Source organism: Gossypium arboreum, chromosome 7 (genome assembly GCF_025698485.1).
Source record: "Gossypium arboreum isolate Shixiya-1 chromosome 7, ASM2569848v2, whole genome shotgun sequence".
Classification (NCBI taxonomy): Eukaryota; Viridiplantae; Streptophyta; class Magnoliopsida; order Malvales; family Malvaceae; genus Gossypium; species Gossypium arboreum.
Window position 1 is genome coordinate 5177510 of NC_069076.1, and position 12731 is coordinate 5190240.

The 12731-nt window shown below is 34.8% G+C and overlaps 3 protein-coding genes across 3 annotated transcripts; 1 reads left to right on the forward strand and 2 right to left on the reverse strand.

Moving 5' to 3' along the window:
* LOC108454996 (26S proteasome regulatory subunit 4 homolog A-like) lies at window positions 1–3661 on the reverse strand. Its single transcript, XM_017753630.2, has 6 exons — window positions 3048–3661; window positions 2157–2402; window positions 1629–1798; window positions 1343–1559; window positions 1068–1208; window positions 1–274 (listed from the first exon to the last, which is right to left on the reverse strand). Exons 1-6 carry the CDS (start codon window positions 3528–3530, stop codon window positions 191–193), a joined length of 1341 nt encoding a protein of 446 aa, XP_017609119.1. The 5' UTR covers window positions 3531–3661; the 3' UTR covers window positions 1–190.
* Window positions 3662–4297: 636 nt separating this feature from the next.
* Window positions 4298–5023, reverse strand: LOC108480146 (B3 domain-containing protein At1g05920). Its single transcript, XM_017783040.1, has one exon. The coding sequence runs from the start codon at window positions 5021–5023 to the stop codon at window positions 4298–4300; it is 726 nt and encodes a 241-aa protein (XP_017638529.1).
* A 1955-nt stretch (window positions 5024–6978) lies between these two features.
* On the forward strand, window positions 6979–9866 carry LOC108481756 (uncharacterized). Its single transcript, XM_017784842.2, has 4 exons — window positions 6979–7368; window positions 7685–7746; window positions 7835–7939; window positions 9372–9866. Exons 1-4 carry the CDS (start codon window positions 7149–7151, stop codon window positions 9501–9503), a joined length of 519 nt encoding a protein of 172 aa, XP_017640331.1. The 5' UTR covers window positions 6979–7148; the 3' UTR covers window positions 9504–9866.
* Window positions 9867–12731: the final 2865 nt, after the last annotated feature.

Sequence of the window (12731 nt, forward strand, 5' to 3'; positions counted from 1 at the left end):
TTTCTTTTCGCAATTAGCAAATTGGGTAAAGTTTAGCATTGGAAGACCTTCAAAATAGGCAAGAAATCATGTCAATGGCTTGGTAAATCATAATGAGGCAGAAGAAATAGGGGGGCAAAAAATTAAAAATCTTTGTGTACAACAATTGAAACCCAGAATTAGTGAATAACATGGATATCTTGAAATTCTACTACATATAAAGTCCTTCTGGAACGCCTTCTTTCTTTTTGAACATCACCTTTTCCTTGGCCTTCTTAAAGTCCGCATGCGTCACCTATAATGCAACTCGATATATAGTAAAATTTCTATGAACAATTTGAATCATCAGCTACATGTTATTGATGCCACACATTAACACATATTATCACTAACAAGTACAAATGACTACAGAAAACAATGAGGCATAACAGATTCTCCTCTAACACCATCAACACACTAACACAGACAAAAAAAAACTGTAGTAGGCATCATATTAGCACAAAATCTGTAGGTTATCAAGGAAGATACCCTACAATTGAAGAAAATGAAGCATTCTACTTGCAGAAAGAAAGACATTTTCAATACTGTATCTTAAGGTTTTTTTTTTTTTTTTGTCTTGCAGAAGGACAAATTTTGACACAAGTTTTCAGTTTATTCATTTAAACTGTTGTTTAATTCTAAATAAAGGGCAACCAGCATCTACTTCTTAGGAATTGATGGTGAGAATACACCACTAATAAATCCTTTTCTCGCTAACAACGAGAAATTAGTCACCTTACGGAAAATTAAAAGCAAAAGGAGATTTGCATGCATGTATTTACGGGTATTTGCAAAGCATTGCTGATTCTAATTCCTAATAGTCTGGTTGGAAACTAGGAATTCTAATGCCTATAGACCCAGAATATAATCTAGTGCAATAAAACTTGTATATATTCATGTAAAGCTATCAATCCGGTTTTGATTCTATTATCTACGGGTCCAGGATGAAATCTTGTAGAATTGAAATTATATGTTACAAATATAATTACATATATTATAAGAGAAGAGAAGCATGAACTTTCTTTATTAGGAATTTATATGAGTCTCACCTTCATGCGCCTCTCCCTTAAAGCAAGCAAGCCAGCCTCAGTACATATTGCCTTTATATCAGCTCCGGAGAACTCATCTTTTGTCATAACAAATTCTTCCAAGTTCACATCATCAGCCAAAGTCATCCTTGATGTATGTATCTGTGGTCCAAACATTTGAAAAGTGGGTTAGTACAATGAAGCAAGCTTTAAAGACACAAACTATTTATAAGAAAACGAGAAGAGAGAAACATATCTGAAATAGTGTTTCAATACATCATGAGACAATCACATACCTGGAAAATGCGCCTTCTTGTTTTGATGTCAGGTAGGGGAAATTCAATTTTCCTATCAATTCGACCAGGGCGAAGCAAAGCTGGATCAAGACTTTCAATCCTATTTGTCGCAAGAATTACTTTGACATCTCCTCTTGAATCAAAGCCGTCTAACTGGTTCAGTAACTCCAACATGGTCCTCTGAATTTCACGTTCACCACCAGAATGGGCATCATACCTGTATGGGTATTGATGAGAAATATTTAAAATATAATGAATTCCAGGTACAACTGTTTCACTAACTTACCTCTTAGTACCAACTGCATCAATTTCATCAATGAAGACAATTGAAGGGGAAAGATCATCAGCAACTCTGAAGAGTTCCCTAACTAATTTGGGGCCATCTCCCAAGTACTTCTGAATTAATTCACTTCCAACAACACGCAAGAAGGTTGCAGATGTAGAATTAGCCACTGCCTGAAAGAATATAAATGACAAAAAGCTTAGCTATATTTTATATAGCAGAAACAACCAGAATAACCATGTGATACTAGTGTAAACAAAGAACCATGACCAAGACAAATAATATTAACAACTGCATATTATAAGCAAAATCACATATTTCATCCACGATATCCCTCTACTCCAATTTTGGAAGATTATCGTGCTTGACACCTTGCACTGATGATGTCCAGACATGACATGATTTGTCTTCCAATCAAACAATTTGAAGCAAAGGGGTCGGAAAGGAAAGTTATCACATGCAAAAGCATTAATTATCATAGACATGCGCATAGAAAGAAAAATGCCTTGCTGCAGATATAGGAATACACACCTTAGCAAGCAAAGTCTTGCCTGTCCCAGGCTCTCCATACAAGATAACTCCTTTTGGAGGTTTGATACCAATGTCCTCATATAATTCAGGGTGAGTCAGAGGAAGCTCAACTGCCTCTTTAATCTCCTGTATCTGAGAATCCAAACCTCCTATATCAGCATAGGATTCCAATGGAGCCTTTTCAACCTTCATCACTGATACCATGGGATCAACTTCATCTTGCAGAAGCCCAACAACAGAAAGAACCTAGGAATATACAATAAGCAAGCATAAATTTCTTTCGAAGAACAAAAGAATGAGATGGAACATAATGAAGATGCCAACAATCGATAGAAAGAATAGATGCAAAATCTTTAAATGGAAGAAGTTTCCTATCTACCCTTTCAAGATTTATACTAGCATTTTGGATTAGCAAAAGTGTGATACAAGTAGAAATATGCCCAAAGACTTGAATATCATCAACTTTAATAGCAAACTTGATAAGCAAATACCCCATCTAGAGCTTGCTTATTCAAATCTGGTATCACGCCTCGCTCGCATTTATTTGAGGTAACCTCTAGCTTGAGATCTACAGAATGGCTCGAACTTGTTTATGAATTTAGCTTTGATTAAAAGTTCATATTTCAAAGCTCATCAATCTAAGCTAAAGTAAGAAATCATGGTCAAAACACAATTATTTATTCAAATTTCACAAGAATTCTCTCACGTATGATAATTTAGCAACCACTAGTTTGACATAACATTCTATCAGCTGCATTCTCAATGCACCAATTCTAAATGCAAATCCAAAAATTCATTGCTCTTTAAGTTCTTATATCATATCATTTCAAAAATTTAAAAAACAAATCCTAAAACTAAAGCAAAACCCATAAAGCTTAAGAGTTCAATTACCTTATTGTGCATCAAAATAGCACATCCAGGCTCCAACTGATCCTTATCAACGAAAGATAAAATCCCCACATAATACTCCGGCCCAACCGACGATGAAACAATCGCATGGTTCTCATCGATAAGCTCCTCCAAGTTGCCGACACTCATCGGCGACCCTCTCAAATCATCTACTTTAGATCGATCCTCCTCGGCTTTCTCTTCCTGAGGCTTGAGCCTTTCCTGGTTAGCCACAAACTCTTCTTCCATCAGTAAATAATCCTTGATCCGCTCCAGCTTTAGCAACCGCAGCTTACACTTCGTCAACGGCGTTACAGTCGGAAGCCGAGCCGCGGCCTCAGATCCTTTCTGTTTTCGTTGCTTGCGCCCCACCCTGGCTGGGGGCGCCGCTGGCTCAAATTTCTTATCCTTCTTATCAGAGCCATCGGGTTTCCGGTCCCCTGGGAAACCTTGCCTATTCATACCGCCCGGTGTTCCCTGACCCATCGTTTAGGGTTCGTTTTCAGGCCTCCGACACTCGGCTCAGATTATGAGATGGCTGTGGGATCTTTTGAAAAGAAATTGTGCTATGGATTTGGGATCAAGCAACCTCCTAATTTTTTTTTCCCTTTATTGTATTGAAAAATGGAAAATGGGCTTTGAATTTGGATCTATAGGATTAATTCTTCAGCTCTTTTGGGCCTTCTTTTGATTGGAGACCCCAGATTTAGTTGTAATTGGGCCTTTTTGTTCTCATCTTTTAATAAATTTCAGTATTTTTTAGTTAAATTTAAATTTTTTCGAGGAGAAAATTCTAAAAATGAGGAGAAAAATCTAATTTATCACCGTATCATTTAAAAGGGGTAGGATCACGTAATCGCTAGACAACACAAGCTCAATGTTTGAGGCATTGGAGATATGAATATGGAATGTTTTGCCACAGATGGCAGATTCCCAATCACCCTTATGACTGCAACATTACTTAGCTACTACACTTTTTTGAGCAATGTAAGATCACAATGAGCATTCTCGAAAACTTATCGATGGTTGTCCATATTCTTTAATTACCTTTCAAAGGGATTTAACACTACATAGAAGAAGCAGTATATATCATACGGTTTGAGTGAATTTTCAACTCTATTGAGAAAAAAAAACTAGTAAAATGCAACTTCAATAACACTATTAACCACCAAACATGGTTGGCGATAAAACAAAAAAGAGTACTAACAAGTCAAAATCCTAATGTTGTGTAAAGTAACAAATATGATCGGAAGCTAGAGCTTTACGAGTGCGAAGCACAGCAGGTAATTCACCCGGAAAGACCAGAGCTGCACCATGTCGCCTTTTTTGAGTTGGTTGTTCTTCAAAACAGGGTTCCACGTGTTAGTGAGGACATAGAGCGAACTTGACCCCATAACCCACTTGTTAAAGGTAATATTTGTTCCCTTCATGGATGGGTCTAACAACCACACCTGCATGGGGTTTTTGTCATCTAACTCTTTAGCCTCTGCCTCGTTGAGAAAGTCATGAGTTTTGACTTGCGAGAAGGGTATGGAGAAACGACTGGCAGTAGGGTTTATGTCGGAGAAAAAGATGGTCTTTTGTATGACCAGAACCAAACCCCTACCACCCATATCTTCAACTATAAGTTGTCTGAATTTGGGAGGCAAGTTTGTTGGTGGGATTGGGCAAACGGATTTCTCTTGCTTCCTTCTTTTCTTCGGCTTCAGTTTTGGTGCTACCCAATCGCCATCGTCTTCCTCTTCTACTGCTTTGAGATTACGTTTCCTTTTCAGTCCAACGCTGTTGTTGAACTTGAACCTCAGCTTGAAACCCGTATGGTCTTGTTTGCAAAGGGTTTGAGGTGGTGGGGGTGCATTGTGGCTTTTCTGCAATTTCAGTTGGTCAACATGGAGTACGTACAGCAAGTAACCAAAAGGACCCCAATTGGGATCAATCTTTGTATCCTTAAAATCATCACGACTGAGAAGCTCCATCATCTTATCGTTTTCACTGAAACAAATTATTTTCTGTATTTGCTTGAAACTGGGAATGCTGCTTTCTTGAGATAAATGTAATGTCTATCTATCTAGTGTATATAAATAGGAAAAGGGTGCTTGAGATGAAAGTAATAGTTCTTGAAATATGACCGTTAAACTATAGTTTCCCGGCGGGGCATTTGAATGGAGTTGTTGTTTACTGGCAGAAAGGCGGCAAATAATGGGCAAAGGTGTAAAAAACCCAAGCCCCCACGTTTGTGTTTGCAACTATTTTGTTCTGTTTCTTGATATCTATAAATAATATCAACGTTAAAGTGGTGGTCAAAGGGGCTTTCCCGGTGGTCAATGGGCTTCTCCGGTGGGCTGCTCTTTTTTTAAAGTCTTTGGAATTTCTTTCCCCTAAAATGGCTAAATTAAGAAAAAGAAAATGAAAGTGGGGTAGTTTATTTAATTTATTTAATTACATGTGATATTTGATAAAACAATAGTTAGAAATTTATGAGTTTAGCTTGATTTTTTAGAGTTTAGGATTTAAAGTTTATTATCAGTGATAAAGTTTAGGATGGATTTAGATTAAGTGTTTATTGGTTTTTATGGTTTTCGAATTTGATGGTAAAAATATAAATTTTTTACAAAATGTGATCATTTAAATAGTTGAAACATACCCATCTTTGATCTTTTTGTTGCATGAATGAATATAGGTATAGAATAGCTTTTGAGTTTTGAAATAGTAGAATTTCATCATTCTTGATATGTATTAGTCGCTTTTCAAATTATTATTATTATATATATATATATATATATATATATATATCCATGAAACTTGTGTAAGCTTTCGGATTGGAAAGAGAAGAGTTTTCAAAACAAAAACTAAATCGAGTAGAGTTTTGTAATTCAACTTATGATCGGGTTTAGATATAACAAAATTATCAAAGATTAATGCATGATTACGGTGAAAGTTAAGTTTATAAGAAGTACCAGGTTGTTCAAAATATTCCACACTACAATGGAATTATGCATTGTCACATTATAGATTTTACCATTATCAACACCACGAAATCCTTTGAAGAGAATGTGAGACAAATCCAAAAATGTTCAAAAATTGAATAACATTCCAAACTTTGAGGCTAATTTAACCTACGTGAATCAATGCAATTTCAACTCTTAACTAGATTCAAATCTAATATCAAAGAAAATGTTTTTAGAACTAGATCGATGATTAAATTATCGATTTTTTATTCAATTAGTTTATCTGGTTCGATTGAATAAATTATTAAATAATCACAATTTTTTTAGAAGAATATATATTAAAAATAGATAAAATTAATTCAATCAACCTTTATTCTAAACCAGATCTTAGTCTTATTGGCTGGATCCACCAATTTGGTTCGGTTATGAAAATAGTGCTTTTAAGGATTCAATTTGTTGTGGCTAAGACTTAGAAAAAAATAAAGGTTAAATTTCATTATTAGTCCTTATATTTTATTTTGGTCATATTTAATCTTTGTATACTTTAAATTTTAAAATTCCAATCTTTATTAAATGAAAATTGTTAAATTCATTAAGTTTGGTGATTCCCATAATCTTATATTAACATATTAATCACTAAAATTCAATTAATCATTTACCAATTGCGTCAAGATTGAAATTTAAAAATTGAATAATATAAGAAATTAAAATGATACAATTGAAGAATATGGACTAAATCTACACTTGTATGCATATTACAAGACTAGTAATTGAATTTAACTAAATGGGTTCAAGTACCACTATTTGGGTCATGACTAAAATTTCAAAATTTGAAAAGTCCAAGACTAAAAATACAAATTCTAAAAGTATAGGACTAAATTTATAATTTTTGTAAAGTACAGGGACTAATATCAGAATTTAGCCAAAAATTAATAATAAAAAAACCGATAACTTCAATCCGGCTTTTGTATCACCAATCTGGGTTGGGCCCTATTCCCCATTCTCTGTGAGGTGGAGATGAAGTGTCAGGATTCTGGACGACATAGATTTTCAACTTCTCACAGTTTTGAGTATTAACATTCAAATTACAACAGGGAAATTACAGAGTTCTTGATTTTTTTCAGAAAGATAAATATCTTGCTAAACAATATTGAGTATGGCTTCCTCACCTATGGTTCATTACATGTCTTCTGTATCACCACACTCTCCAAAATGTTACCACAATAACCAAACCCTAGCTCTCCCTCACTCTAATTTCTTGTCTCCCACATCCTTTTTAAGGTTAAAGAGGAAAACCCTTTTCTCAAATATTCAATTTAACAAGCCCTTAGCACCAAGACCCTTGGTTTATGCACTTCAGTCCAACTTCTTCAAAGGTTTCCTTTTTGCTCTCTCTTCCTTTTTAATTCTTCGGAATAAGCATTGCCTTGTTGATGGATATTCAAAAATGATATTACTGAGAATTGGGTTTGTGATTTATGTTTGTTTATCTCTATTCCTATTGAGCTAATGAAATAAATCAAAATGTTAGTAACATAAATTGAAACTGTGATGTAACGTAGGTCTTGTGATTAGTACGGTCTTTGCAGATAATCATGTGATAAGCTGTAGGGTTCATGTTGATTCAAGCATACAAGGTTCATTTTCTTGTTTTCAATTTGTACTAACAACCATTTTGAACTTTATTGTTAGTTATTCAGACAGTATGGAAGGTTGGGAAGGATGGAGTTGAAGCTGGAACCAATTTAGTGCCGGTAAAAGTTCAATCTTTTGCTCCTGTGATTCTAGTGTCCGGATAAAAGACATTGTTGAATATACTTGTCCCTATATTTTTGAGTTCAGGACTCTGTCCCGAGACCAATCGCAAGGATCTCTGTTTCAGTTGTCGCTCTCTTTGTGACACTTTTTGTACTCAAGTCATTCCTGTCAACAGCTTTCTTTGCGCTGGTATGTTGTATTTCTTACTTTCTTTCCATCTATAGGAATATATGATTGATGATTTTGTATTGATTTTGCCGCAGTATGTTCTTTATATGCCTTTTTTCAATGAATGATTTACCGGTGCCAGTTTTAGTGTAGTCACTTTGGTAATCATCGTGAAATGCTGCGCATTTCTTCCAATTATGAATTACATATGTATTCAGGAAAGGCTTAGATAGCAGCATAAATTCAGTTCTAGAAGCTAAATGCATCAGTAGGAACTGCAAGCTATGGCTTGTGGAATTGTAAAATACTTATATTTTGCTTCAGTGGCACAAAGTGGGCCTATTGTTTCTTAAAATTTAGAAGTGAGGAGAGAGAACAAGCCCTAGTGGACAGCAGACGTTTGCTACATACAACTACAAGCAAATAAATCGTGTGCGTCTCATCTTTTGCACTTACATGGTTAGAGCGTCTTTATACTTAGAATTAACATGCAACCTCTGTTGCTCAAACTCTTCATTGTTCTTGAGGTACTCATGTCAAAGAGATATCAAGACATGGGTGCAAAGGTACAACCCTCATTCGAAAAATTGAGCATATCCATGTAGGACACATAACTAACTGTTCCTGGCACTCACTCCTGCTCCTACAATCAAATAATATAGTCTATAATATATAAGAATGTTATCTACATGTTAATCTGAGTGTGATACATAAAGAAACCTTACTGCCTTGAAGCCTTAGTTGTTTGGTTACATCTTCAGGTCTCCCTTTTGAATACCTTTACGAAACTGTCACAAATATCAAGTGTTGTTACTTAAATCTGAATCTAATTATAGAACCACATCATCTCTGTGCTGATAGGCCAATAAAACTTGAACCAACTTTTACTTGGTGAAATACAAAATATAAAATTTTATCTGGCAGCTTTAGACAGTTGTATTCGGCTCGCTACTGTCAGACAATGGCTGATCGCCAGTGACTGTTAAAAACGTGGAAAACATTCTTATGAATCACAAGAAGAAACACGGACAACATAAATCAGAACCTTCACTTGTTGGTTTGCTTGGATACCTGCAAGTGCTGAAAGTCACCTAATTTTCATTCTAAGAGTAAAAAATTCAATGTCTATGCTTGAATCAGGTACCAAGTAGAATTTGCATTTGTGAACATCAGATAACTTAAGAGTCACTGGCTTAGTTGTTAATGATTCGAAAAGCTATTGCAAATCTAATTTGACTGTTCGTTTATTTTTCCTCAAGGAATATGGCAAACCGTTATCCTTGTTGCTCATCTGCTAGAAGATTTTAACTGCATGCCTATGTATCTACGTTATATTTCGTTTTTCCTCGTCTTTTCAGTTGTTAAAATTGCGGGTCTGTCACTAAAAATAATAGTATTTTGATTTCTAGATTATTTATCTGAACTTTAATAACGCGTTCTTCTGGATGAACAGGCCACAATGGGACTTGTGTATTTCGTATTTATTGCCTTGAACAAAGATCAAGGACCAAGAGGAGGCAGTGGCAGTGAATCCATGGAGGACCCTGTAGAAGAAGCAAGAAAAATAATGGAAAAGTACAAATGACAAATGCAAGATCATGATAATGGTCTATCATCCAAATTTTGTGTTACACTCTTATATAATTTGTGGGCATGCACTGTAAAGAAAGAAGAAACATCCTGTATGGAATATCTATAATCCATAATCTACAACTAAATATTAAAAAAAGATACATAAAGTACTGTAGAAGTTAGGCTTTTGAATGCTGACACGTTAGCAGTTGGTTTTTTTTTTCTTCATTTGGGTGAATGAGAAATGCCTAATTACCCCAGTCCCTGTACTTTTTGAACTTCTGGATTAAGTCCCTCTACTCGCTTTTAATTTTAGGAATTTCATCCATTGAAAATTAAAGTTAAATTAATATAATTATTAATTTATGTCTATAAATTTGAATATGAGTTATCAATTAAAATTTAATTTTAAATAGTTCTATTGTATGTTTGCATTATATTCAAATTCAGTCCATTCAAGAAAATGTTTATTTTAGGTTTTACTTTAAATAATTTATTTAAAATGATTGACCCAAATTCACACATCAATTTAATATGTAGTTAATTTTAAATGATTATTAAGTAAATTTAATCTTCATAATTGAAAAATCATATTATATTAATAATATTATTACCATCAAAAGATTAGTAGATGATTACTTTATATAATAATTAATTAATTTTAATGAAAAACAATTAATTACTTAAATTAATAATTTTTTAGTTTGAAATTAATTATTATTTATTTAAATAAATTATTAAAAATATTAATCCCGCTGCGTTAGCTGGGGAACTAATGCCAGCATATATAATATACACTTTGTCTCTTCACACAATTTCATCAGCTTGGTTCTATTCGATCGAAACCTGTCCTCTTGCGTCGAGCAAGTTTGGTTTTTAAGGTAGAAAAAGTAGGGGCATTAGGTTTAAAAGTGCAATAGCAAACCCTCCTCCTTAACCATCAGCTCAAAGGCCTTGTTGATCTCGGATAAGGGGACCCCATGAGTTATGAATTTATCCATCCACCTTCTGCATGAAAACCCATAAATTTTTTACAGTAAATGGTTTGTCCATATCAGAAGCAAAGCTTGAAATTAGCTTGTAAATGCTGAGAGAATGTGTTAATGGTTATGTACCTTGTTCATTTGATACATGATCATGAACATTGCTCCCTTGCTGGGCACTTCAACAAGAACAACTACACTCCACCCCTGCAGTTATCCAAGGACAAATATGGTACATGATTTAATTAGTAAAACTTAAAAGAGTCTGTTCATTTTGATATCCACACTAAACAGGAAAAGCTAGAGGGACTAAAGGCATCAACATATGCTTTAGCTAAGTAGATTCAAGCTTCAGACAGATGAACTCATTATTACTAGAAAAACATAAATGAAGCCCTTTTCAGCATACAGGGCAATAGCCATTTCAGGGATCTATTTCCATTGATATATGATCATGAAAATTCATATTAGCCTTTTCTAAAGAAAGCTTTAGTTTCAATGGAAATGAAATTAGTGTACCTTTACAGGGAATAACATGGCCCGCAGTACTCGACACGTAGACCAAGCAGCCTTGTTTGTGTTGTAAGAAAATGAGGAGATTTGTAAGAGAATCGATCACTTTCTCGAACAGTGTCGAAGCTTTCCGCATGTGATTCATATGTTTATACTTTTACGTATGTACAGTCACAAACACATCTATCACCATGAAAACCCTGCAGTTGTTTTTTACCCTATTTATAAAAAAAAACGTAAGCTCTCCAGTTCTTATAGTAATGGCTTTGTGTTCAGGAACAAGCCAATGCGCATATTTTAATAAAAACTGTGTTGTGAGATGTTAATAGCAGTAAAGCATTTTATCAGATCATCAATGTCAGCTAAACAAAAAAGGCAGCATTTTTTTTTCTTTGTGAAAAATGCCACCCAAGTGAACCAAACCAAGCTCCTTTCAACATTAGGTTTCTTTTATAAATATCTGCACTATAATAGTAAAGATCTGACTCAAGAAAAAGAATGGCCTGAAAAGGGGCCTTATTGCTCCTCTGCTAGACCTATCCAACTCCATTTCCATTATTGTTTTTATTCATCAACGTCATCATATCATTTGCAAAACAAAGAATGCAGTCATCATAACTTTTTTATTGTAAAAGCATGTGATAGAAGAATAAAAACAAAACAATAGTAAACTCCTCTAACCAAAAAAAGGGCTTATCATCATTCTCTCTTAATTCATAAATGAAGAGATAAGTCTAGCTTTTGATCTCTATCCGTATGATCAGCACTCCCAATGCCTTGATTATTATCTTCCACCATTGTTAGCTGTTGAGTGAAGTCTCCACTGCACCTTATGCTCCTTTGCCAATTGAAGTTATAACTTTGCTGGTCTTTATGATCAATTTGATGATGGTGCTGGTGATAAACATTGTTACCCTCACCATAAAACACTAAATTGTTATCAAATCTGGCTGCACCATTCGACCCGAACCTGTGGTGAGGATTTGGGAGATAATGGAAGTTGGCAGCATGCGCTGTTATATACATCGGAGAGTGTAAAAAGCTTAAATGGTGGTGACTTGCTGCAGCTGGTGCATAAACAATTGGTAACGTCGGAGAAGATGAAAAGTTGGTGGTTGGTCCATAATCTGATGACCTTTTAGCCTTCCTTGCAGCAGTTCTTTCTCTCTTGTGAGCATTTTGATGACCTCCCAAAGCTTGAGAACTGTAAAACTTTCTTGAACAGAATGAACAAGGGAAAACCCTTATTGTCCCATCGTCTACATTGGGTTGATGAGACACTTTCTCTCCATGATCATCTTCCATACCTGTGGATCAATACAATGGTCATCAGTTTTCATGCAAATATATATATAAAATAAGACAAAGAAATGGTAGGAATCTATTGAAAAAAGTAAAAACCTTTGAAAAAGAGAACAAGAAATGGCAGGTGTTTTTAACAAGTACTATAATAGAAGAACTTAGCATTTGGTGGGTTATGATCAGATAGGAAAAGAAAAGGGGAAAAAAGAGAGAGTTCGGATTCAGAAGCTAAGTTCTGAAGAGTTGGAAAACGTGAAGAGTGAGAACATAAATAATTAATAAATGGAGAGTTGTATGTATGGGCAATGGAACAGAGAGATAAAGAGATAAGTGGGGAAGTATTCTCCAATAGGGTTGTGGAAGCTGAACATGAAAGGGAGTCATTGGTGAGAAATGTTAAATATTAATGGGGTTGGAAAATGGGAAATGACTTGAATGGAAGT

Coding starts and splice junctions, on each gene's coding strand:
- LOC108481756 (XM_017784842.2), top strand. CDS start 7,149: ATGGCTTCCTCACCTATGGTTCATTACATGTCTTCTGTATCACCACAC. Junction 7,369..7,684: donor TCAGTCCAACTTCTTCAAAG/GTTTCCTTTTTG, acceptor CTTTATTGTTAG/TTATTCAGACAGTATGGAAG. Junction 7,747..7,834: donor CTGGAACCAATTTAGTGCCG/GTAAAAGTTCAA, acceptor TTTTGAGTTCAG/GACTCTGTCCCGAGACCAAT.
- LOC108454996 (XM_017753630.2), bottom strand. CDS start 3,530: ATGGGTCAGGGAACACCGGGCGGTATGAATAGGCAAGGTTTCCCAGGG. Junction 1,799..2,156: donor GCAAGACTTTGCTTGCTAAG/GTGTGTATTCCT, acceptor ATATTCTTTCAG/GCAGTGGCTAATTCTACATC. Junction 1,560..1,628: donor GATGCAGTTGGTACTAAGAG/GTAAGTTAGTGA, acceptor ATACCCATACAG/GTATGATGCCCATTCTGGTG.
- LOC108480146 (XM_017783040.1), bottom strand. CDS start 5,023: ATGATGGAGCTTCTCAGTCGTGATGATTTTAAGGATACAAAGATTGAT.